At 39.7% G+C, this 27,075-nt stretch overlaps 2 protein-coding genes across 2 annotated transcripts in view; both read left to right on the plus strand.

The window, feature by feature from the left end:
* LOC135207481 (mucin-2-like) overlaps positions 1-19,807 on the plus strand; it is an 82,913-nt gene extending 63,106 nt beyond the window's left edge. Inside the window, exons 2-4 of the mRNA XM_064239241.1 lie at positions 13,834-14,079; positions 14,460-14,557; positions 14,923-19,807. Coding sequence (XP_064095311.1) covers positions 13,834-14,079; positions 14,460-14,557; positions 14,923-18,955 — 4,377 coding nt within the window. The 3' untranslated portion in view covers positions 18,956-19,807. The remainder of the gene's footprint in view (positions 1-13,833; positions 14,080-14,459; positions 14,558-14,922) is intronic.
* On the plus strand, positions 10,545-12,998 carry LOC135207141 (uncharacterized). Its single transcript, XM_064238732.1, is given in 2 exon segments — positions 10,545-11,724; positions 11,726-12,998. Coding segments are annotated over 2 exon segments (2,139 nt in total). The 5' UTR covers positions 10,545-10,584; the 3' UTR covers positions 12,725-12,998.
* Positions 19,808-27,075: the final 7,268 nt, after the last annotated feature.

Raw genomic sequence — 27,075 nt, forward strand, 5'->3', positions numbered from 1 at the left:
TACGTGGATGTACTATTTCTCCAGACAATGCTACTGCGTCACTGACCGGCTCAGTCAGGCGCCGCAAGATAAACAGCTCTTTGATAAAAGATAGGCTATAGTTAACACTGATTTTGATGTTAACTGCATTTGTACTCACATAAGGTAACTTATGGTACCAAATCTGAATTCAGTAGGCCCATCTTTGACCCTTTGGGCCCTAATTTCCGAAGGGGGCTGCGCCTCCCCCCATGCTATCAATATTGGTGTAGGTAGGGTACGACCCCTTTCTCTCCTGCTCGGTAAGTCGTAAGGGCATAGGCTTCCTACCCCCTAGTATTGTAGGAAACCCTCGGGGCCCCATTCCGGGGGGAGTATCCCCCTTACTACCGAGGGTGCCTTATGGTCCCCATAATGTGGGTAGCCTTTTTGTAAACTATGGAAACACGTCTACACAGATGCCAACTCCGAAAGTTGTAAAAATGTGAAAGAGTATTTAAAAGAGGGGTTATGATCCCCTTAGAAACGGCCCTCTAATTTCGAATTTTGACTAACCTTCGGGGGGGTAAAAATTTGGCAGCCCTAGCTTTCATAGTCTGGGCGTGCATAGCAAACAGACAGACGGACAGACAGAAATTGACTTATATATAATGTTTACTCAATAAAAGATAGGTCTAGTTTAATCTGGGATAGGTCTAGATTAATAGCGACGAAACGGTCATTAATATTCATACTTAAACTGTTGGAAACTCCCACAAATGCCTTTTTTTTTTTTTTTTTTTTTTTTGTCATAGGAAAAATAACACCAAAATGTTGAAATTTCGGTTCTCACCCCCGCTGCGACCCACAAATAAAAGGTACTTAATTCGTTGCATAGGTGAGTTGAGAACGGTCTACAGGGTAGTTTCTAGTGAAATCAGCTTGCTGTATATAAGCATAGCCCATATATATATCCTATAATATATATATATATAGATATATAATATATATATATAATATATATATATATATATATATTATATATATATATATATCTATATATAACACAGATATAAAAGCCTAGATGCCGCATCGGTCGCTAGCTGAATAGGCTGGCGCACGTCATCAGGCCTGCCATCTTGGCGCGGTAATTCAAACAATGCAGCAGGCTGCAGTATATGACGTTTTTTCGCCACTATTCGCTTAATATTGAACGGATTTTCTTGTCTGATGGCTCGTTACAAAGCTTACATAATTCCCTACAAGGATCTAATAAAATAAAGTTGTTCCTTATTGTTTGAAAATTAACTTACAATGACTTTGTTTTAGCAGGTAGGGGGAAGGGGGGCTAGTTGTACTCAAATGTTAATATTTACCCATAACTATTGCTGTAAACAATAATTTGAAATGTTGTGATAAGACAGCCTACGAAAAAAAATGGTTAGAACAATACTGTTTATGGGCCATTAGGTCAATAGGGTAAATCGTGTATGTTGGACACTAATTTGATGTTTCTCGATTTCTTTCACTGCATTATAGCTATGAAATATTAAAGTGTTAATCTGGTCCTTGTAATAAGAACTAAATGGCCAAGCAAGGCACATAATGAGTTTTTGTTGATGTTTTGATATAGCCTGCTAATTTCATATCAATGCATATAGATTATCATTACAATGTAGTATCATTAAACTGTTGGAAACAGCAATGAAAAAAAACTTGTTTAAACTGCTGGGAATATTTATAAATAAATTCACAGATGTACAATAAATGTTATATATACATTCAATGTAAGAACCAATATCATGAAAATAAATCATTGTGCAATATATTTTGAGAGTTGTTACTTCAAAGTATAGGCTTAATGACCCATAAGGCCACCCATAGCTTTAAATTTACATGTGTGACCAAACCAATGAACAGTTAGCTGAAAAAAAATTAGACTGGCCTTATGATTGTGGCCTAGGCTGAAAGGCTCGGTGGGTGGGGGGAGGGGGGTTTACTATGACCGGGTATACAGGGTTGCTCGTCAGGATTGGCTTATTTTGGCAATTTTGGTCTATAGATGGGTCCCCTTCTGGAAGGGTAGAAGTATAGAGATGGCCCAGACCCTTATCCCAAATAAGGTATAATAATTTGGGTCCTTGACAACACAGGTCTAGAGATGAGCTATATTGAACTGTTAATGCTTGCCATAATGATATATCCTAGTCTGAGCAAATTAAAGGTAGTTTTGTGAAAATTTTAAGTTCTATATAATTATTTCACCATATAAAATTAGGTCTAGAGATAGGTCACTTTTGCCACTAGACGAGGTCTCTTGATCCCCCCTAAATTTTCCAAAGCCAGGTCTAGAGGTCAGAATTCACTGAGGAGCATCCCGTTCAAAAAATTGGAAGAACCCCCACCCCCCCAGGCTCAAAGGAGCAGGCAGAGATGCAAAGGCTAGATAACACAGAAATCCTAGTTATTCTAGGGCCTACTGTAGTTTATTTTAGGCTCAACCCTACAGTTTTATGACTTAAATTTGTAGGCCTGTGCCAAAAATTATATTGGGGGATTTTTTAACAGAGCACTTCGAGAGAAAGATTTTACTTAAGTTGCACAGATACATAGCTGTAGGCCTACTTTAGTTATCTGTCTTATCACAGCATTTCAAATTATTGTTTACAGCAATATTTATGGGTAAATATTAACATTTGAGTACAACTAGCCCCCCTTCCCCCTACCTGCTAAAACAAAGTCATTGTAAGTTAATTTTCAAACAATAAGGAACAACTTTATTTTATTAGATCCTTGTAGGGAATTATGTAAGCTTTGTAACGAGCCATCAGACAAGAAAATCCGTTCAATATTAAGCGAATAGTGGCGAAAAAACGTCATATACTGCAGCCTGCTGCATTGTTTGAATTACTGCGCCAAGATGGCGGACTTGATGACGTATGTCCGGCCGGCCGATGCGGCATCTAGGCTTTTATATCTATGTATATATATATATATATATCTATATATATATATATTATAATATATATATAATATATATATTACTATATATCTCGTACTAGACTAAAAAAAAATACGTTCATGAGCAAAAGCTAGATAATTGCGGTTCACATGCGTCGCCGTTTTCGCTTCAATTACGTAATTTATAGCAGGTGTGTCTTGGTAATAATGATAATGAAAGTATTCCCCTGCGAAACTTCGTAAAGGCTGCATTCTGGCAACTTCTACTGTATTAATTTGAAACGAAGTGGAAACTCAGTCAATAATGATAATAATACTATAAAAAAACTCTGTTTTTTTTTCATCTGTCCATCCGCCTGTGGTGTTTCTGTATGGTAACACTGCATCCTGGGCTTTAGATAGTTACATTCAGCTTACATTCAACAATAATAATAATATCCTATTTCGTATATTAACGGTGTACTTCGCATACAGTAAATTATTAAAACACTTTTCAGTTGCAAATGTACACCCAGATATCCTTTTATTTACCTAAAACTTACACATACCGTAACTATTTAATGCCCGGGACGCAGTGTTACCATACAAAAACACCACAGGCGGATGGACAGATGAAAAAAACAGAGTATAGTTAGTAACTATTCAATTTTTTGTAATGCACTTTTATAATAGTTAGGAACAATTCCACTTACTGCCATGCACTTTCTTGTTGTGTTTTAACTTTATTTATTAAGTGACGAGATTTATTGTCTACTTTCTCGTGGACCTGCGATCTTTTTCTCCCAACAGAAAATAAACAACTGAAACTTTCTAGTTTGCTTGTGAGATTGATAACAGCAGTTACCCATCAACGTTTCTCTTTCTGTCTATTTATGAAAGAGAAAACGTTCGACTTAAGCCTCTTCTGAAAGGAATGAGTGTGTATTTCATACACACACACACACACACACAATATATATATATATATATATATATATATATATATATATATATATATAATGTATGTATGTATCCTCTCGTCACAACTAAATAGATCTAAGTAGAAGATGAACGCCACGAACAGAAAACTGTTCATGGCTCTAGCGTGAGAGGTGAACGACACTTTCAAATAATCTTCGCGCCTTCATTTGAATCCCGCTTAGCGAGAGAGCGACAGTGCATATGAATTCACCGTGTGACCTCCCAGTCCCATGGTATGTTAATAGGGTGAATGCAGTATTACCCATGAGCTACTGCCGATGATCGTAGGGCATCATCGCATGACAGCAACTGAATGCAGTTTAAATGTTGTTTACGATGCATAAATGACTCTTTCCCTCCACCCCTAACGCTAGACCTATACACCCATCCCGTCGCCCTCCTCCTTCCCTGTAATTCTTTTGTGGGTGAGTAATTGGGTATAACGCTATTTAACGTTGTTATCATAAGTTATGTGTAATTGTGTATATTTGTTATCATAAACTAGGAGAGAAGGCCATGAATGTCAAAGCTTTGTAGTGCTGTTTATGCATCTGCTTATTGTGTCTGCTGCTTTCATCTTCGTTTACATGGTATTTCTTCGCTTTGCTATCCATTTTTTGCTTTCATGCATCGGCATTCTATTCTTTGGATGCTCGTTTTGCACCATAATGATCTTTTAGGCTTATTTTGTCTGAATACGCACACATTTTTAATAATAATAACGAGGTTAAGGCTATAAGCTTCTGCAAAAATCTAAGCAGTATGGCCTAAACGTCAACCGATATTATTTCACCCAATCAGAATGACTCCCCCGGAGGGATAGAATAATTATCAATCAGTGCCTCTCTGTAAAGAGAGTCGTGATGACCGTAGTCTCACCACTAAATCTTGCGACCCTTTCCCGGTGTATATACAAGACGACGACAAATAATGATGACGTTCTGTTGCAACCTGACCGGGAGGAGCGCCATTCCCACGCAGCGATATTGAAGAATCGATTAGCCTTTCGCTCTTCATGTGACAAATGTCTGTTGCTTTCGGGGGAATGCTCTTGATTGGTAAAAGAAACATTGCTAATTTAAGTAGAGATAAATAGGCAAGTAGGAAAGTTGGCAGAAGTACAGATACAATGATTAAAGGCAGAGAGAGAGAGAGAGAGAGAGAGAGAGAGAGAGAGAGAGAGAGAGAGAGAGAGTGGGGGGTCGGGAACGTACAATGAAGACCTTCAGAGGGTATAATCACCTTTTGCGGTTTTGACTTGTACCATAAGTATGCATTTCTGGGTATTTTCATGGCAGGTAAACGTACAGACAAACAGATAAATATTGCAAAATATCAGTGTCCAAGTGACTAGAATAAAACAGAGCATAAATGCCGCAATTCCTTACTAAAAACAATAATTTGGAGTCACGACAGAAGATAAACTGAAATGTAGTAGCTCAGTGCATTTGGTGTTTATTCTAGCTTTTAAGTGCAACCTGGGAATAAATGAAAGTGAGAAACACAAATAAGTACTGTGCTTTTTTAGTTTACGATAGAATAGGAAAATAACCAAACCAGAATAACATTGCATATGCTGTCACCACTGGGCGCTGACGGCGACATTTGAGGGAACGCGACCAACCAACGCTTACTACAGATCACGAAGTCACTTGGTGGCCTGGCACGGAAGGAAGTCCTTATTAGGTTCTATTTCAAGGGCAAACCAACGTTCTTAATTGGCTCCTGCTAAAACGAGCAGACGCTGAATGGAATAATAGTGATAATGGTAATGCCGAAGACCAAGACCATCTTGAGTAGATTTTTTGAAGTATGATAATATATCAACACAGAAAAATTGTAAGATTATTGTGGCTAACACTGGATTGCCTTATCACTTTTCAACTATTGTTGTAAATGTTTGAGCTTCGATGTCATTTGTCACGTTAAAATCATCGCCGAAATTCCGCTAAAGTTTTTTGCTTTTAAAAGAGATGTCTTACATCAAGGTCTAGACTAACCCGTGGTTCCCAACGTGGGGCGTACGCCCAAGGGGGTAATTTGATTTTTTTTAAGGGAGACAATTCGAGAATGTTTAAACCAAGTTAATAGCCTTCTAGGCTTCCTCCACGTGAATATAAGAATAATAGTAAATTACACCATGGCCAAAAAAGCTTTGGAAATCACTGCCCTAGGCCTTGTCTTACACTTAGGTATTTGTTTATCTTGAAAACCAGATTTGCTTGGCTTTAATAGTACTGCTATAACTCAAACAGTGAAATTGAATATACCTCATAAATGTACTGCGCACTTAATTTGGGCGTGACTGAATAAATGTTCGATAATAAAAGTTGCTATAATCAATATCGCTACAATGTGCTACCGAGCAGCCAAATGCTCCAGAATATTCACGAGACCTAGAATTACCACGCATCCTGTTCAGATCTCCCAGAGTACAATTATGTGCAAGAAGAAGTACTTAAGCGATTGGAGCCATCGTGATGCAGTCTTAATAAAAGACGATTTCGGTCTTCCCTTTGTTCATGATCGCGCTTAATGGCCTATTTAAAAGCTTCCACGACGCAGGAGGTATAATAACACCTAGACTCGGTTTTACTGCGGACAGGCAGGATGAGGGTGGGTAGTTACAAGGGGAGACTGTAGGAGGGCTTAATGGCGCACGAAATGCTAAAAGAAAAGGTTGCAATCGACGGCATAATAGAGTTACATTGTGAGTGTAAACGTCGAATATGAAAAACGGAATGCAGAACTCAAAAGCTATTAGTGAAAAACTCTAAAGAAAATACAATTAAATAAGAGGGTTAGAATTTAGCGAAATGATTCCTTTAGACCAATGTGAATCTCTCTCTCTCTCTCTCTCTCTCTCTCTCTCTCTTTGTTACCTTTGGTCAAAGAGGGCCTTAGGGGAATCATTTGCTGTTTAGCTCAGAGCCGAAAGTCTCGTGCAAGTGAGGGCGGAATTCGTCCTTTTTCTAACCTCATCAGCTTCTGTCACTGCAATTTCTATGTAATCACACAAACCTTGTAATTTTATCGCTCTAACTAACAGTACTTGCATTCACCAACATGTTCCTGAGTAAAGAAACACAATAAAACTGGAAATAAAGAAGAAGAAAAAAAGGTAAATTACTTCTGTCGAGAGAAAATGAATACTTGCGGATAGGATCTGAACTTGTACCGTTGGGTCATCTACCAAACAAATCTATTATTTCCTTTTTATGCAGCATTCGTATCCATAAAAGACATAGTGCTTTGATTGTATACTTACTGAACTGGGGAAGAAGAAGATCTTGGACTTTGTCAACAAACGCATTTGTATGCTCTGAAAACTTTCTCGAATATTTAGGAGATACGAAGATCTACATCACCTAGAATTGACTGAAAGCTGTGGTAGCACTTAGTGGTCAGTGCTATGACATTAGTGTGTTTACGAGTTTTTGAACTTAGACTTTATTTAGGATTAAAAATCTCGTTCACTCGGCCATACCACTACGTTCAAATTTTTCCTAAACCGGCATGGAGTATGTGACGTGGTTATCCCTGTCATGGCAATGTTACTGTACCATAGAAACGAAATTAGATACGGGCATTGTTAAAACACCAGTAGATAATGACTATGGAATTCTCGGGACCTGGTACTCTCGCTGATGTTGAGGAGGACCTTGCTCTAAGTGATGATAATGTTGAAGAACATCTGCTTACACAGGAACATTGGCCACGACTTGTCTCTACTAAATCTCATAAGTTGATCCCTGCTGGTGCAGCTCCTAGTCTCATGGACCATACCTATACCTCCAACAAACGATGTATGGAGCATGATTCAGATAGCAGTAATGAGCCATCATCCCCTGCTGCTAAAACTACAAAGTGTGATGCTTCCTCCTCTCAAAATAAAGTTCTAAATAATTCCCTGCCTAGACCTGCTTTTCAGATTATACCTACCATGGCTACTAAAACTGTTCTCCCTGCCTTTGCTCCACGTGCTGAATACATAAAGCTCCTATTTAGAGAGAATCCGGGGGTTAATGTGAAGCTTCGCTGGCTATCGGAGGTTACCAAGATGTTCAGCCTCGATCGGGAATTGGCTGAAGTTAAAATGTCTGCGGTCACTTCTCGATTTGTATACATTTCGAGGCATCGCCTGGATATCATAAACAGGGTCAAGGGTGGTGAGGTTCTGTCACTTGTGTTAGATGTTCAGGATGATGTAAACAGACCCCGTAAGTTCCCTACATATCTCATCACTCGATATCCTGTGGATGTAGACCCTTCATTAGCTAAGGAACTGGAAGGGGTGCACACTGTACGTCGTTTCCTACAGGATGGGAAGTCCATCAATCGTATTGTCATTACTTGGAGCCACCCAGATCCACCCCCACCTTTTGTTAACTTCTCCTTCCTCCCTTGTCTACCATCATGTGAACTACGCAGAATGCCAGACGAAAAGCCGTGGTGCTTCAAATGCTGGGGTATCGGTCACATCTCACGATACTGTGCTGCCCCTGAAAAGTGTGCATTTTGTGCTGCTGAGCATGACAGTCGGACCTGCCCTCACCGGCCCCCTGTACCACCCACAGTGGTTGACAGTTCTTCGGCATCAACATCAAGCTCATTACCTCTACCTACACCGGACTCCTCGCATTGGAAATGCCCGAGATGTAATGAGCCTGGAGTCAATGTGTGGCATGGCTGTACCAGGCGTTCAGGCTCTGCATCGAACCAGCTTATTGCACAACAGCTTCCAGTGCCATCAATAAAACCCACTGTTACTGCCTCCTCACAAGTGACTACACTTCGTAATGCTGTAGATGTCCTCAAGTCTCGGTGTGACTCCCTTACATCACGTTTTGAAGCCATTGAATCTCGTTTAGAGAGCATGGACACTTGCATTGACAGTCTCGTAACCTCCTTTGACAATCTAACTTCTAAATTTGCTACTAATGATAACACACTACAATCTCTTGTTGAAGCTCAGCAGGTTGTTATCACATCAGTTACTACACTCACTGAGAAACTTGACTCACTTGCTACACGTCTTGAGAGTGTTACTAATCCCCATACAGGACCATTACCACGTGATACACCACCAATTCATACCGGTGTTACCACTGCCTCTTTATCTAGTCACCGTTCTTCCAAGGGACATGTTCGATAACCAAGTAAAGCTTAATATCATCTCATGGAATGCCTGTGGTATTACAAACTGGGCAAAACTTTCTGCACTTAAGGGAATTGTACATAGTCACCACCCAGATGTTATTCTAATTCAGGAAGCTTTTGTTGGTAATGCTCAGCCAAGGGAAGAAGCTCCCTCGCTCACTGGCTATGTGTCCTACGTCCATTTAGTAAGACATGGCCTCATCACCTATATACGCACTTCAGTTCAGCATAGACCTCTCCCAAACTCTGAGGATGAAGATACAACATTTCAATTATTTGAGATTACTGTTGGCGGAGGCACCATACGACTGTGCAATGTATATGCAGCACCAGGTAGGATAAATACAACCAAGCTTCCAGCCCCAACCCTTCGTGGTATGGTTTACACGGGAGATTTTAATGCCCGTCATCCAGACTTGGGAGATCTTGCTGGCACTGTGAACCGCAACGGGAATCTACTTCTAGGATACATTCGTCGAAATCAACTGACCCGTTGGGACACTGGTGGATCTACGCATGCACGAGGTGGTACTTTGGATCACATCTTGACCTGTGGACTCGTACCTTCTCGAGTCAATTGTGTAACGGTTCCTACGCTCTTCTCTGATCACATTGGTCTCAGCATCCAATATTCCCTTCCCGCTACACCTACTCCAATACACAATCGCACTTGCATCACAATTCCGCCTAAGTACCAGCCTACGTACATTTCATATATGACTAACCTTCGACCCACATTTGACCTCCACTGTCCGGAGAAACTTTACTCCTTACTTGTTAGTACCACACATGCTTTCCACACACAATATATCAGAAAGCCTCATATCAGGCATCATGTTGGTGCTATGACACTGGATAATCGAATTTCTCTGGCAGAAAAGAAGGCGATGGATGATGGCCTTGCCTTTATGAGACAACCAAGTCCTGAGACTCTGCATCAGTATCAACTATCGAGAGATGATCTAGTTGATCTACAGCAATGTGTACAAACAGATTCCTGGCACAAATTAACAGACAGCATCAACCATCAAACAAGCATCGGTTCCATGTGGCACCTCATCAACAGGATTGTGAAGAAGAAACTCCCAAGTGTCCTCCACCACAGCCCTGCTCAGTATGCACAGGACCTTATTGATGAGTGGTCAGCACAGTCACGAACCATCAACCTTCCAGCTCATATACAAGACACTCTCTCTTCACATAAAAACCATCGTGCCTTACGTCTCAGTTCCGCCTCACTAAGCAGTGATGAAGAGGACGATGTACCCATAACTAAGGGAGAGCTACGACGTGCCTTAGCAAGGAGTAAGAAGTCAGCTCCTGGTGATGATGGCATCACCTATGCAGTCCTTTGCACACTCATAAAAATACCTGGCAACCCTCTCCTCCGGCTCTACAACCTCTGCCTCTGCCTGGGATATGTGCCCCTAGCATGGACTCATAGTACAATTATACCGTTCCCAGCCTTGCACTGACAAATTTCGTCCTATCTCCCTCACCTCCTGTTTCTGCAAAGTATTTGAACGTATACTCCTCTCACGCCTTATGTTCCGGCTGCAAGATAAGCTTTCATCTAGAATATACGGCTTCCTACCCCAACGAGGAACACATCATTGTCTCATGGAGCTCTACACTCGTCTCTCCCCAACCAGTGTTGTAGCCTTCATTGATTTGAAAAGTGCATTTGATGTTGCAAATAGAGACATTATTTTAGACCAGCTTATTGATTTTGGAATCAAGGGAAACCTTTTGAGGTGGATACGTGGATATCTTCGAAATAGAGTCTCTCGTGTGCTGTTTAAGGGAGCATTGAGCACTGCAAAGGAACTTGAACTTGGTACTCCGCAAGGGGGGGTACTTAGTCCGTTTTTATTTAATATCCTCCTACATCGCCTTCTTTCCTTACTTCCTAATACTGATAACACAACCATCACTTGCTACGCAGACGATATTTGCATTCATTCAACCTCCCCGGATCACTTGCAACGCTTCCTTTCTTCCTTCTACGAATCAGCATCCTCCTGTGGTCTTATCATCTCCCCAGGAAAAAGTAGAATCTTCTCCCCAAGGCCAGCAAGGAATCTACCAGAATTTACTGTGGGGAACAATGTTGTACCTTTATGCACACAGTATATTTATTTGGGAGCGCCAGTGCGAATTACACCATCCATTCCAGCAAGACAGAGAGTACATCCCATTGTTCAAGATCTGCTGGCCCGGTTACAGCGACGCCTGACTCCTCTCAAGTGGCTTACTAATTATTCTGCAGGAGTATCTATCCCAGTTACCAGAAACATATATATTGCTTTCATCCGCTCAGTGATAGATTATCTTTCCCCTGCACTATGTCAACTCTCCAGATCAACTCTACAGCCGCTTGAAAAATTCCAGAACCAAGCAATGAGATTCATTCTAGGTTGTCCAGCATCCACTAGAATTGTAAACATGCAACACGAACTCTGTCTCCCTCCACTCGTTGAGCGAATATACTCCAATGTCACCTACTTCAGTATCAAATGCCTATATTACCCTCACCTGTCTCCTCACTATTCAAACATCATCAGAACTTCTCTGGATCTAGATGCACCTCGTCCACAACTACGCCAGGGGGGACGTACACTAGTTAGTACTGTCTGTTCAAGCATTCGGGGGCTTGACATCAACATCGTGGCAGAGAACGTGGATCATGGCCTTGCACCCTGGCCTTGCACCCTGGCAGACTCCTGTGCCAGCAATCTCTTACACTCCAGTCTCTAAGACTGACTTGCCTCAACTTCAACAACAACGTGCATTGGAGACCATCGACAGACTATCCTCATCCCTCAGGGTAGCCCATCACCTCTACACAGACGGCTCCCTACAGCAGGATGGCAGTGCTGGATGTGCTGTTTTCTCCACCACTTTGGAACCCCCGCCAGGGGGCTGGACAGGCCGTCACCTCCCAGAGTCATCAAGCTCCACGTATTGTGAACTACATGGACTTCTAGATGCAGTTATTTTAATCACACAGACCAGAAACAACGGCTTGATCATCTGCGACTCGCAACCAGCACTCCAAGCCCTTTCATCACATAAGCCAGCATACCAGCCCCTGGTTACACAAATACATAGGCAACTAGACATGGCCAACATGAGCTCACTGGTAGTGCACTTCCTATGGATTCCCTCTCATGTGGGTCTTCTGGCTAACAACACCGTTGACCATCTCGCAAAGGCTGCCTGTCAGCTGGATCCTCCAGATGCTGATGCTCCCAGTCCATCTCTCCTGTGCTGCAGAAAAATGGTGCGCCAAGCTGCTCGCTCACCTACTCATCATCGTAGTAATGCCGAGAGAGCCACCAGTGTATCAATACAGCATTATGATCACTTCTCTCCTCACCAACACAAGTATCGCCGCAGAGGACTCATGGTTCGTCAAAATAACGTTGTTTGTGCGCGTCTTCGGCTGGGTTGGCGACCAGTTTGGCAGGTGGCTGAGCAAGATGGAGTTCCTCACTTCTCCTCCTGTAGGTTATGTGACGCACCCAACGCCAACACCCTGGAACACTATTGCCTGGAATGTCCGCTTGTTAGTGACATATTACCCCAAAGACTCACAGTAGTTGATATATGTAAAAAATTATTGACAGATAATAATTTGCTCGATGAGATCCTCATGCGCCATCCTCACTTTGGTGGATACTGAATAATCAGCTGTTATGTAATACTGATTAAAGATAGGTACAACCTACCTACGAAATCAAACTAAATTTAATTTGTATTCCATATGAATTCATTTGTATAACCTTTAATATATAGAAATGAGCAATATTATTTTAATATGTACTAAATATCTGTCTATACTTTATTTTGTATTCCTTTGTGTAACCCTCATTATGTGCTGTAGATGTAAACAATACTGTTTTGATATGTACTTAAATGTCTGTATATACTTTATTTTTTTACTATTTTTTTTTTCTTTAGGCATAACTTGATTACAATGTAGATGTAAACAATATTACTGTATTACCATGTACTCAAATGTCTGACGCCAATGGGCGCAATAAATTGATTAAAACAAAAATACTTACTGAACTGTGACAGATTACAGGGAGAGAAGAGCTTAAACGGTAACTGAAAACACATAAGGTAGGTATACTTCGACTGTAACTAGTCCCATCACAACCGTCAGAGAAAAGAGACTAAAATTTGGTGTTGGCGTATGAAACGAAATTTAAATTATGTAAATCCACATATAAAGGGGATATCATCTCGATTATCTACGAATTCAATTTTTCAGGTAAATTAAGTGTTTTTACACTCGTATATATGCATAGGCCTACTTTGTCCAGTGAATTTACCTGGTAAGTTGTGGTGATTTTAGGTTGGAAAAGAAAATCGTCGCTGATGATAAATGGCAACTTGGCTTAAAATCTGAACTGAGCAGAGCGGTTGAAACCTTACTTTCCTCTTTTCCTATGAGAAAATGCTACGAAAACATTCTCAAGATATTGGAAAAGTCATAAGGAAAGTTACGATATAAATTATTTCCACGAATCTCAGTGAGAAGTAATTTTATTTATATAAAATACAAAGCAAAAACACACACACATAAGTGTGTGTGAGTGCGTTTACGTAATATTAATCTATACAGCTTTTCCTCTCAGAAGGACTGTCTCCACTGGCTACCTAATTAAATATTTAGGCCTACAAAGAAAAATTACATGTATGTGTTAGACCTGATAAAACCTCAGTGCATTAGCGCTATAGTAATTTTGGTCTCCAACTCACCATTGTTCTTATTTTCTTTCGCAGATGAGAGCAACAGCCCACCTGACGGCTTTGGGCGTGATAGCGCTGACGGCTTTCGTCGCGGGCGCGTTTGACGAGGGCGCAGACGATGACGTAGCCACCGTCCAGGGTGGAGCATTCGACCCCCACCCACTGTATGAGTCCTTGCAGGCCAGGAAGAGGCAGCTGAACAATGAAGAAGAAGAAGAAGAAGAAGACAATGGCACTCCGAAGTCGGTTCAAGATGGCGATTACGGGGATTCTGTCGACGTAAGACAAGTTAATTGTTTTAGTTCCCGGCTTGATGGGTTCATATCCATTTGGAAAATTCTTATCTGCCAAGGAATAATCTTAAGATTTTTTTTTTTTTTTTTTTTTTTTGTAAAACAGCAACTGACATTTTTTCATTCCATTGTATATATACCTATATATATGTATGTATGTATGTATGTATGTATGTGTATGTATATATATTTAATTTCACGTTAACTTCTGATGATATAACTCCCACAAATTGTCAATTGGAAGACTTTACTTCTAGACCAACTTGCAACTACTTTAGAATCTCTATACCAGTAAAGAGACAAGTTTCCATTTAGTAAAATAATAATAATAATAATAATAATAATAATAATAATAATAATCCACAGGGTTATAATCTCCCCGACTCGTATTCATCAGCTCCATCTTACGCCGATCCGTCACTTCTCTCAGCTGTGATGACACAGGCGGATGAAGCGAATTTCCGGTAGGCATTGTATATACATACACATACATACACACACACACACACATATATATATATATATATATGTGTGTGTGCGTGTGTGTAATTCTATTTAAAAAGTGTCCACACACAAATGCATATAAATGAGGTATAGCATTTTGAATAAAATTCGTCGTTGTAATGGGTAATATCTTCTGATCTGGAATATGACCACCAACTTTAGGAAGAAGAAAAAGTAATATTTTTTAACAAATCAAAGGTTAAAATTCACGTTTATAACCCTTGGGTAAAAAAGAAAATTGATGAGTGTTGGTACTTCACATAATTTCTTTTATTTGAAAAACTAAACATTTCTCCTCCAAATAAGCTTTCATTTCCTCCCACAGATATCCAATTCAAACAACGGTGCCTCCGGCGAGCGATCTCTCAGCCTCGGGAAGTGAAGTGGATCCTGCGCTGTCTCAGCCTGAGACGAATGAGATCAACCCTTTCGAGCTCTTCCCTCCACAGTTCCACGAGCTTCTTGAAATTCCCCTTCACACTTACGCCAACGGTTCGTCGTATAGTCCTCACACCCGTCAGCAGAGTCTCCCGATGGGTCCGTTTATTTCGAAAGGTTACGCCAACACCAAGATTCAAGGTGGCATTAAAGTTCAACCCCAGGCAGGGCAAGACACTCCACAAGTTGCCTACGCGCCGAAGCCAGTGTTTGGCGACAGATCTGAGTACTCTGGAACGCAAGACCGAGGCTCATTGCCAAAATCGCCGATTTCGACGACTTCCAAAACAACTACCAGAACTAGAGAAGAAACAACTACAACTAAAGAGGAAACAACAACAACAACAAAGACAACTACAAAAGCAGCTATAACCCCTGAGATTATTACTACCACTTCTAAGACTACTACTCCTCAGATTACCACTACAACTTCTCAGATTACTAATACAGAAGCTCCAAAAAGAAAAATTTATGCCTCACCGCCTCCCCGCAGCTCTGGAAGGCCAATAATAACAAGACGTCCCACAACAAATGTTCACCAGACTACGCCTTACACCAAGCCATCTCATGTATCTTCACATTCAAGTTCTATTGATGAGGATGATTTTCTCATACCTTTGGAAGACACATATCCTCCTGAAACCTCTCATTCAACACCTTACCAGTATGAAACAGATATACATGAAGATGACTTGAGTGAACATGACATTCAACCCAAAATTCCTAACAATTTGCCTCCCTTGAGGTACACACGACGTCCAACAACTGAAACCTCAACAACACGTTACTTTACTACATCACAGTCAACGTCTCATCCTACAATTACATGGACAACTACAACCACAAAACCAAGTTACTTTTCTGAGGTCTATGACATTACAGAGCGGCCAACTCCAACGCAGTTATCTAGGGGGAAACCTTATGGGACAAGAATTCCACCATCCACACTGAGTACAAATCCAACTGTTAATATACTAAGTCCTTTACCTATAACACCAGTGCACCCTGAACCTCTGAAAGAAGAAAGAGTAACGCCTCAGCCAAACACTCCTTCCACTACTATAGCCACACCAAAGAAAGAGGTGGAAATTTTCCGCCCTTCTAAAACTGATCCTTACATAAGGCCTCGCTTCCCAACAACAACCTATCAGCCATCTTTTCCACCAGGGCACGGATACTTCTCACAAGATTCTCCAGAGGTTTTGCCTCCAGTGGTGAACACCTTTGAAGAATCTACAAGACCCTCAGTGCAGTCTGAAATAGTTGGAAGACCAGCTCCAGTACCATCGCCACCTTCCCTCCCACCACCTCCTCAACCACCAAGTCTACCTTTCCCTCCTCATCCTCCTCCTCCACCATTACTTGCTGGACCCCCATCTTTCCCACCTCCACATCCATCTACAAGCATTCCACACCGGTCACCACCTTCTCAAGCTAGTAGCCAACCAACTTTCCTACCACCACCACCGCCACCAGCTCAGCCACAAAGACCAATAACACCACCATCAAGAAAAGATAGGCCAGCACTAGTCCCACCACGACATGAAAGGCCGGTATCACTTCCACCACGACGAGAGAGACCAGGTTTGGCCCCACCACCCCTGCCTCCTCCTCCAGAATTTCTCAATAATGAGATAATACCACCACTTCCACCAGCATCTTTCTTTAATTCACCACCTTCATTCACTAGGCTACCTTCAGAAAGGCCAACACATCCTCCATCTTTCAGACCCCCAACACAGCAAGCCCATGTTCCACACCCTAGGCCTGGAGTAACACAGTTCCCTAGTTCCAGTCATCCTATGAGAATTCCAAGGCCTCGACCTCATAACCGTCCTTCCGTTCACCCAAGTATACCTCCGTCTTTCCAGAAGGTTCATCCAGCAATCACCCCTCCACCATTACCTCATGATTTACCAGAAATGGAACTTGGCTTTACATTACCTGCAGAAGCAGGAAATCTCCCAAAACGCCCTCCACAACATAATGAAATACGAAGAAATCACGTAGAAAATAATGCCCCAAATATTCTACCTCAATTCAGACCAAATGCACATCAAAATCACGAAACATTTGGTTTCCAAGGTCCTTCAGACAGAGTATTCAGACCTCATCCTCGTCCTCAAAGGCCTGATAAACGTCCAGCTGTATCAAAACGGCCTTCATTCTTGGAAAATTTCAATTTCTTTGGACGCACCCCAGTTAACAGGCGCAGGGGTGAAACAGGCCCTGGGAGTGATATTAATAACCCAACAGATAAGGCTCCAAACAAACAAAATATGGTAGATAAAACTGCAGGCATACATTATCAGTTGACCCATGGTCCTCTGCCGAAAAATGCCCAAAGAGTTGTGGTAATTGGACCGTTCAAAGAGCCTCCGCCAGGTGCTCCTATAATCCCACCACCTAAGAATAATATGACCCCACATCTTAACTTATCTATGCAACCACCTCCACCACCTCCCCCTTTACCAAGCAGAAAAGTTGCACCTCCACCATTGTTAAATCATGAAAATTTGTCTCCAGAGCTGCATTCATCTAACACAGGCCACTTTGACCAAGCAGCTGATCGTATGGGTGCAGGTCATTTATTACATCAAAATGTCCCTCAAGAGTCCGAAAACCAAATGAATTTCCCAGCAGAAGTTCCAATACAGAAAGGTGGAAAAAAAGAGACACCTGACGTCATCTATGGTCAACCATTCCACTTGGGAGCAAACAGAAGGGGTCCCTCAGCACCAAACACAGATCCCACATCTCAGCCTAAATTTAATGTAATGGAAGAAGTTAGCGAAGAAGATAAAGAAGCAATCATAGCTGGAAAATTCAGATTCCCACCAATGTCAGTAGACAGATTTGGTGCTGGAGATGACTCTGCATTACCACAAAATGTCATTCCTTTTCCTGTGCCGATAATGACACCAGAGGATAACTCTGCTACTAAGTGGTCAATATTCGGATTCGGGGCCCCACCTCAACCAAAGTCACCTCCACCAGTTCCAGAACTGGTGGCTGCTGAGCCCTTCCAAATCCAAAGAAATCCTTTGCCTAAAGCAAGTGCCCTTCGCTCGTCACCACCTGTTCCTTCTAATTTACTAAACTTGAAGAATCAGCAAAATGTGCCAAATCATGGCGCCCTAAAAGAATATCCATCAAGATATAGTCGACCAGCCTCATACACACATCCCTCACAGACCTCTGATTCGACAAATACACAACAGAATCACTTAAATGAAAATAACTATCACAACATTAACAACACTTTTACCACAGAACCCTCAACTTCCCCAACTACACCAACACCAAAGGTAGTTACATTCATGCCATTTTCAGTTTCAAGTGTAACATCTAAATCTTATAGTCCAAGACCTGTTTACCACCACACAACAACATCTACAGAAAGGCCAGCAACAGTGACAGAAGGAACCAATCCCACTACAACCACTGCAAGAACAGAAACCACACCAACACAGAGTCCTTCTACAACACAGCCTGTAACACCTATGCGTATCACAGAGTACCCGTCCAGCAATTACCACACAATTGTAAACAGAAAAGAGACTGAAAATATTGGAGATGGTGGCTTCAAAGCACCAGCCATATCATCCTCAGCATACTCGGGATGGCAAGCTGTGGGTGCACCACGACTACCATCAACTGGTCCAGGAGATGGTTTAAGTCCTGTGGTGTCCTACGTTAAAGAGAACATCCCCGATATTCTTATAAGGCCTACAACAAATACAAATACATACCAAAACGACAATGATGACCCTGATATCGTAACGGGGGTCATCAGTGATAGAATGGGCCTAGTGGATGATGGTGATGATGGCCAACTTGTCAAATATTCGTCTCGATTCAACGTCGAAACGCCAGGAATCGTGAGAAGTTACTGGGTTAAACCCCCAACACTTGCTTAAATATTCCAAGCCAGTCTTTGAAATTAAGAGGAAACAAGAGAACATAACTTGTGAGTTAATGTTACTGAACGCATTATTTTTCATCCTTTAATACTTACTTGATAGTGTAATGACCTGCAGTTTGCAGCAAATGGAATATGAAAGTTCTTGCTGCATTAAAGATCTCTGGGCCTTGCTCAGCCATGCTGTCATAACAGTTCAGAAGCGGAACTAAAAACATAACAAAACTATGAATATACTGTGTGTCCAAATGATCATAGTATTTAACATTATTCGTTGAATTTCATGGTAAGAAACGACGTTAAATCATGATTTTGGCAATAATCAGGAAATAAATCCCAGAAGCTTGATGGCCAAGTGTATCGATATCTTGACAGTTTAGCAAAGATATTTCAATTCCTTGTCACTGATGTGATTACTATTTTAGTTGAGTTTTAGTATTAAAGGAAACAGTAACTCATAATGGGCATTGTTTGCGTTGCTAATCTGTAATGATCACTGAATAAGATATAAAAATGGGTGCAGGAAAACCTCCACATTTTCTAAATGGCGACGTCAGTTTGTTTAAAGAATTGTTATCAGAGACTAATTCTTGACCTCAGCCAAAAATTCTGCTTTTGACTCTGATTCATGAAGTGTGTTAGTTTATGATGTCTCTCCTATCTTTCTTTGTTCTAGAGTATGGAATTGGCTTGGCCTGTTGTTAAAACACAATTTGCCTGTGAGAAAACGCTACTTGCGTTTATCCAAGCAAGCACAGAAAAGATATCACAAGTATAAGTGCGGTTACGTGAATCTGATAAAATATAAGAAGTCCCTCTGAAAAATTGTGAGTTTTAAGGGGTCGGGGTATCTTTAAGATATATATATTATATATATTAATTATCTATATATATATAGATATATATATATATATATATATATATATATATATATATAACATATTTCCTTTCTTATTGGGATATCACAGTAAACATGCGCACTGATCAGGTCAGATTTCGATGGGGATAACTAGCGCTCTGACAGAAACGGTCAAGGTTTAACTACCCTGGGTTATTTTTGTTGATAGGACAAACAACTTCAAATTTACTTGTTTGCTAAAGCACAATACTGACTGCAGGTTGACTTAGTCTCATTGCTCTCATGACAGCATAAACTAAAAAATAAATAAAGTATTTGTATTTGTTTCTATTTACTATTTTTTGAACCAAATAGAGTCATATTGATAGTGAACACAGGAAGACATTCAGTGTTACTCGAAATGCGAAAATACAAACGTAACTGACTTTTAAGCAATACTGATAAATCAATTCTACACCAGAGCTGGAGGTTTCTCGCACCCATTGTATCTTATCAGAGATGTTATGCTTTGTACCTATGTCTCCAAAGAGAAAGAAGAAGCCTATGACACGCCTGTCTTCTGCATTTTAATAATGTAATGTTCATTGTTGCTGTGGCATTGTCAGGCTTTTGGAAATCCAACAAAAGCTGATATGTCAAATATTCTGTATTGTTACTGAATTGGTTAGACTCATGTCATTGTGTTTTGTTCTGTTTATGCCTTGTACCAAATGATTGAATAATAGTGTGTAACGTGAAGAGTAAGCCTGGTTAAGGGAGAGGAGTCAATTTTCATTTTAAAAAGTGTGGATGTGAAAGGTATCTGTTACCTTACATTACGAGAGAGGACTAATTAAAGCGTTTTGTCAATGGTCAGTAACGCTATACGACAAAGGCTTTAAGTTGTTCTGAGGGGAATTAGTAACTTGTTTTGAACTTATTTACTTATTTAAGAATTCTGCATGCTAACTTTTGAACGCTCTTCGTTCAAATATCACTTTGTGATCAATTTATTTTAGCATAAGCACAAGTGAATCTTATTTATCTTATTTATTTGTCGATTTATTTATACACTCACTCGTTTTTATTTAAATGCAGAACTAGGCCTGCAAACTAATTGCAGCCTCATGCATCGGAGAAAGCTAGGCCTAGTTCAGTGCCAAAAATGAAACCCACAAATGAGGGAAAATCAAGATGAAATATGCAAACGTTCTGAGGGATCAAGTTGACTTATCTTGACGCAGCCGTAGACACGAAAAGTTTAGATATTTTCACGCAGTTCTTCCTTTTGGGTCTAAAAGTAGTAATGGTAGGCCTTCAAAGATTGATATTTACAGTACGTATCTTACTATGGCTAGTGGTTGGGGGGAGGGGGGGGAATTCACCGTAAGGAAACAAATGACAAAATAGAACAAGTTTAGTAATGTTTCTCTTCAGTCAGCACAGTAGCATACACTGCTCATTTATGCATTGATATTGATATACTGGAGCATTTAAGGATAATGAAATTGTCTGCATTTAAGTAGATCCGTCTAAATAATATAATTGTGATCCCATACTAAATACTGTTATAATTTACTTACGGGAAAAACCTATAGGAAATTTTCTTTGATCTTAAATCAAAAAGATGCCCAATGGGGAACCAGATTTAGATGAATAAAATGTTAAAATGTTGATTTTAATGAAATCATCACTGAAGAATAGAGGCAGTAAGAATAATTGCATTTTAAAACGAAAACACAAGACGATGTTTTCTTTTAATGTTGATATAATAAGAATTAGTGGTTTAAATGGAGGAGGAATTCAGCTAGAATGATAAGGTGCTAACTTTCAAGCGACAGAATATGTTCAGTCCAAGGAATGCGTTGGACAGAAAGGATTGGATACCATACTTTCTTTTTGACAGGGACTGTCCATGGATTGATTGTTTTTATTTCCTTCTTTTGCCCTGATGCAGTTTAGATGTACATACATTTCTATGCAGTGTCCTTTGTGATAACTAACTGATTTTTAATAAAATATTTGAATATCATCGATTTTCATTTGCAAAACACATCCTTGATGAAAACGAATCATCCTCAAAGTTCATATTAACAGGAATAAACCTTTGACGTCGTTTACTAAAATAAAAGAATGATTTACCATTTTCATGTAGAAAGCTTTTTCTTTAAGGAAGGAATAAGGAGGGGGGAGGGTGTCAATTCACCACCTCCTCCCCCCACGCCAACGGAGGCCAACTTGAGTGACTCGACTACCGATCTCACAGTCGGGGTTCGATTTCCCACTCTGCCAACACGAAATCTGAGGAATTTAGTTCTGGTGACAGAAATTCGATGTGGTTCGGATCCCACAATAAGCTGTAGGTCCCGTTGCTAAGTAACCAATTGGTTCTCAGCCATGTAACAATATCTAAATCTTCGGCCAGCCCTAGGAGAGCTGTTAACCAGCTCAGTGGCCGGTAAAACTATGATATACTTAACTTTATATCGACTCGGGTATACGGCAGAGACATAAACCAAGAAGCCAGAAGGTAGGCTTAGGTTTATAAAAGCATATTGAGGGTAGGATGCAGAGTAGGAGGTCACGAATTTCTTGGTCAGGTCGAAAGGGGATGCAGACCCCACGGCCAGGTTAGGACACAGCGTCCAAGGTTAGCCTAGGTGTAGGTAAGTTAGCCTAGGTGTAGGTAAGTCTAGATAGGTTATATTCCCTCCGAAATGCCTACTAGGCATACAGTGGCCATGACATCCTACTCTGAATTCTCTCCTTGATGTGCAGGATTTTTAAGAAAGGATTTTGATTGTTTTTAAGGTGCAAGAACAGAGGCTGACCAAAAGATTGGGTATCGAGGTCAGATTTTGTGAGGTATAGAACAATGCTCTGTGTGAATACTTATATTGTGTCGTTCTCATAGGCGAGAAAGAGAGAGAGAGAGAATGGTGCACCCATCTTTGCTTTGCTTATCATTTTATGACTTGACTCCAGAATTGTTCCTTTCCCGTCTTTTTCAAAATTCCCTTTGTCCTTTTCTCGATTTGCGTTGCTTATTTTTCTTCTCTCGTTCGACGTAGCATTTTAGTTTGTAGACAAGAAAACAGAGACATAAGAAAAACCTCTGGCCAAAATGATTCACAACACTCGTCTGGACTCATACAGGGTCGGTCGGAGGAGGCGGTTGACCCACTCCTCAGACGAACGCTTTATTCCAAAAACGTTCTGATGCTTGATGGCTGCTTGATGTCCCTCTGTCTCTGGTTCATTAGCCGTTCGTTCTTTGTTTGTCTTTCTATCTCTGGTTCATGCACCGTTGGTTCCTTGGTACTCGTTTTGCTTTCTGCTCTCTCTCTCTCTCTCTCTCTCTCTCTCTCTCTCTCTCTCTCTCTCTCTCTCTCTCTCTCTCTCTCTCTCTCTCTCGGAGAAAATTGCAGACTCAGACACAAAATGAATAATTATGATGAAGGAAGATCAAATATTATGGAAAAGCTGGATTTTTTAATGTCAGAATTTCTGGAAATGAAAAAAACAACAATATACCAAACAGGAGAGAGACATGGGAAAATCCTTATTATTACCCATATTAAATGAAGGAGAAAACACGCAAACCATCATAGTGATGAATGCGCAGGGTTTAGTTACGAGTAACTCAAAAGGAAAAATAGACTACTTAGAAGAACTAACCCAAATTGTAAAGAAAATAGATATAATGAATATAAGTGAAACCTGGTATTCCCAAGAGACTGGGAATGATGATCAAATAAAAGGGTTCCAAACTCATAGATCAGATAGAAAAAATAGGAATCAAGGGGGAACCGCAATATATGGGAAAGACAAAAAAACAAGGAAAAATATATGAGAAATATAGTAACTCAGAATGTGAACTAATAGCGGTAGAATTTGAATCTGAAAAATTAATGAACATAGTAATATATAGACCCCCTAATACTAAAGAGTTTGACTTAATAATAGAAAAATTAGATGATATATGTAGAAATCACAAGGACTGGACTATTCTCCTATCTGGAGACTTCAACTTTCCTTTCGTAGACTAGAAAGAGCAAAGAGGAGATTGTGGTTGTACTTATGCATATAAAAAAGAGAGTAATAGTAGTGTAGAAGATAAGAGGCAATTCGAAAAGCTATTAGATATGCTACTAGAATACAACTTTCAACAAATAAATCACCTAATATTTGTGAACGAGATGAATTATGTTAAAGAAATAATAGTTTATAATGCGAGTATTTCAGACCATAATGTTATAGAATTAACAGTCCATTCCAAAGCAAGTGAAAACAGAGATAAGCAAGAAATGAAAAAGTGGGAAAGATATGGAAAATACAACTTCTACAGTAAAAATAAAAAAGGGTCAGAAAGAAATGAAGAATTAAACAAAGATTGGGATAACATTTTCGTAAGTGATGACATAAGGGTAAATACGGAGATATTATATAAAATATTAGAGAAAATAGTGGATAAATATATACCGAAGAAGAAAAGTAAACATCAGTCATGCATACCAAGAGACAGAAGGATCTTGTTCCAGAAAATCAGAAAATGGAAAAAAGGTCTTGCAAAAGAAAAAAATGCATGGAAAGTTATAGAAGTAAAAAGTAAGATAGAAAATGCAGAACAAAAGATTATACAATCAAAAGAAAATGAAAAACTGGACTTGGAAAAAAAAAACCTAGTAAATATCAAGCAAAACCCCAAACTATTATACTCATACGCGAAAAAGATGAATTAAAGAAGAATAGAAATAGGCCCTCTAAGAATTGAAGGGTGATTAACGAATGAAAAAAAGGAAATTTGCAACATATTGGCAGAACGATATAAGAGAGAATTCACCCCTAGAATAGATAATGAAGATAATGATATAGAAGTAAGGGAAGAAAATAGTGAATATTTAGCTGACATAGATATTAATGAAGCTGATATTGTGCAGGCTATTAATGAAATTAAAAATGGAGCTGCAGCAGGGCCTGATGGTGTTCCTGCTATTTTGTTAAAGAAAGTTCATTCTATCGCAAAGCCACTTGCAATATTATTAAGACAAAGTGTAGATACAGGCATGATTTATGATGAGCACAAATTAGCATATATTCCCCCTACATTCAAAAGTGGATCAAGACTAGAGGCAAGTAATTATAGGCCTGCGAGTCTAACATCACATATAATGAAAGTGTATGAAAGGGTAATGAAGAAAATATTATGAAACATTTAATAAAAAATAATCTGTTTAATATAGGACAACATGGTTTTGTACCCGAAAAAAGTACACAAACCCAACTGTTAGTCCACTGTGAGAACATATACAAAAATATGAAAAGCGGAAATGAAACAGATGTGGTTTATCTAGACTTTGCAAAAGCTTTTGACAAGTAGACCATAATATATTAGCGAAGAAAATTAGAAAACATAATATAGTGGATAAAGTAGGAAGATGGTTAAAAGAATTTTTACACATCAGAAAACAGATAGTTATTGCAAACGATGAGAAATCGGATGAAGCTAAGGTAATTTCCGGTGTGCCACAAGGTACAGTGTTAGCTGCATTACTGTTTGTTATTATGATTGCAGACATAGACAGTAATGTTAAGGACTCGGTAGTGAGTAGTTTTGCCGATGACACAAGAATAAGTAGAGAAATTACTTGTGATGAAGATAGGAACGCGCTACAAAGAGACCTTAACAAAGTATATGATTGGGCAGAGGTAAATAGGATGGTATTTAACTCTGATAAATTTGAATCAATAAACTATGGAGACAGAGAAGGAAAGCTATATGCATATAGGGGACCTAATAATGAGACAATCACAAATAAGGAAGCAGTTAAAGACCTTGGTGTGATGATGAATAGGAACATGTTATGCAATGATCAAATAGCAATTCTATTGGCAAAATGTAAAGCAAAAATGGGAATGTTGTTACGGCACTTCAAAACAAGAAAAGCTGAACACATGATTATGCTTTATAAAACATATGTTCGTAGTCCACTTGAATATTGCAATATGATATGGTACCCACACTATCAAAAGGATATTGCACAAATAGAGAGTGTACAAAGGTCCTTTACAGCTAGAATAGAAGAAGTTAAGGACCTTGACTACTGGGAAAGACTACAATCCTTAAAATTATATAGTCTAGAAAGGAGAAGAGAACGCTACATGATAATTCAGACATGGAAACAGATAGAAGGAATAGCCGAAAACAACATGGAGCTAAAAATATTAGAAAGAGCAAGCAGAGGTAGATTAATAGTGACCAAAACTATACCAGGAAGAATAAGGAAAGCACACAGGACATTAATACACTACGCACCAGCATCGATGATGCAGCGTCTATTCAATGCGTTGCCAGCTCATCTGAGGAATATAACAGGAGTGAGTGTAGATGTGTTTAAGAATAAGTTCGACAAATATCTAAACTGCATCCCAGACCATCCAAGATTGGAAGATGCAAAATATACCGGAAGATGTACTAGCAACTCTCTGGTAGACATTAGAGGTGCCTCACACTGAGGGACCTGGGGCAACCCGAACAAGATGTAAGGTCTGTAAAGTAAGGTCTCTCTCTCTCTCTCTCTCTCTTTCATTTCGCGTTTACGTTCACCTTGATGCTTCAAGACTTTTTTTTATTTATAGGCTCACTCCCTCTTTCTCTCATTCACCTTCTTTGTAATTATGTCTATAACTGTAATCATGATTAAAAAGTAACATTTTAGTAGGATTCCATCAATCCAGAAAATATACAGCGGTTATAACATAATTAATAATAATAATTATTATTACTATTTTCATTGTGTTCAGATATTAAAATGTAGCGAATACCCACTCCAAAAAAAAGTTCTCGAGAGGAGATCGGTCTGGCCAGGAAGAACTCATCCTTTATCCGTGACAACTGGGGTATTAGGTATTTTTGGAAATGATACCCCATGTATTCGGTAGCCAATCAAAACCACCTTTTCCCTCCCTGGTCCATCTCACTGGCTGAGATTTTTATGTGTGTTTTAGAGATAATAGATAGTCCCAGGCTGACTATGAGCAGAGTTTGAGTTTGACTACTTTTGGAATAGTACGTCTTGAGTGGTGAGACTGAAAGGACGCATTATGGAACCGAAACCTTCACGGCGATTGAGAGGTGAGATGAACTGCTTTATTCAAAGTTTTATTTTTCGTTATAAAGACTGCAGTTATGTATGGGTAGTACTAATATATTTCTAATTATGTTTTTAATCATGCATATCTATGGATTTGTCTCTCCATTATTATTATTATTATTATTG

Source organism: Macrobrachium nipponense, chromosome 32 (assembly GCF_015104395.2).
Source record: "Macrobrachium nipponense isolate FS-2020 chromosome 32, ASM1510439v2, whole genome shotgun sequence".
Classification (NCBI taxonomy): domain Eukaryota; kingdom Metazoa; phylum Arthropoda; class Malacostraca; order Decapoda; family Palaemonidae; genus Macrobrachium; species Macrobrachium nipponense.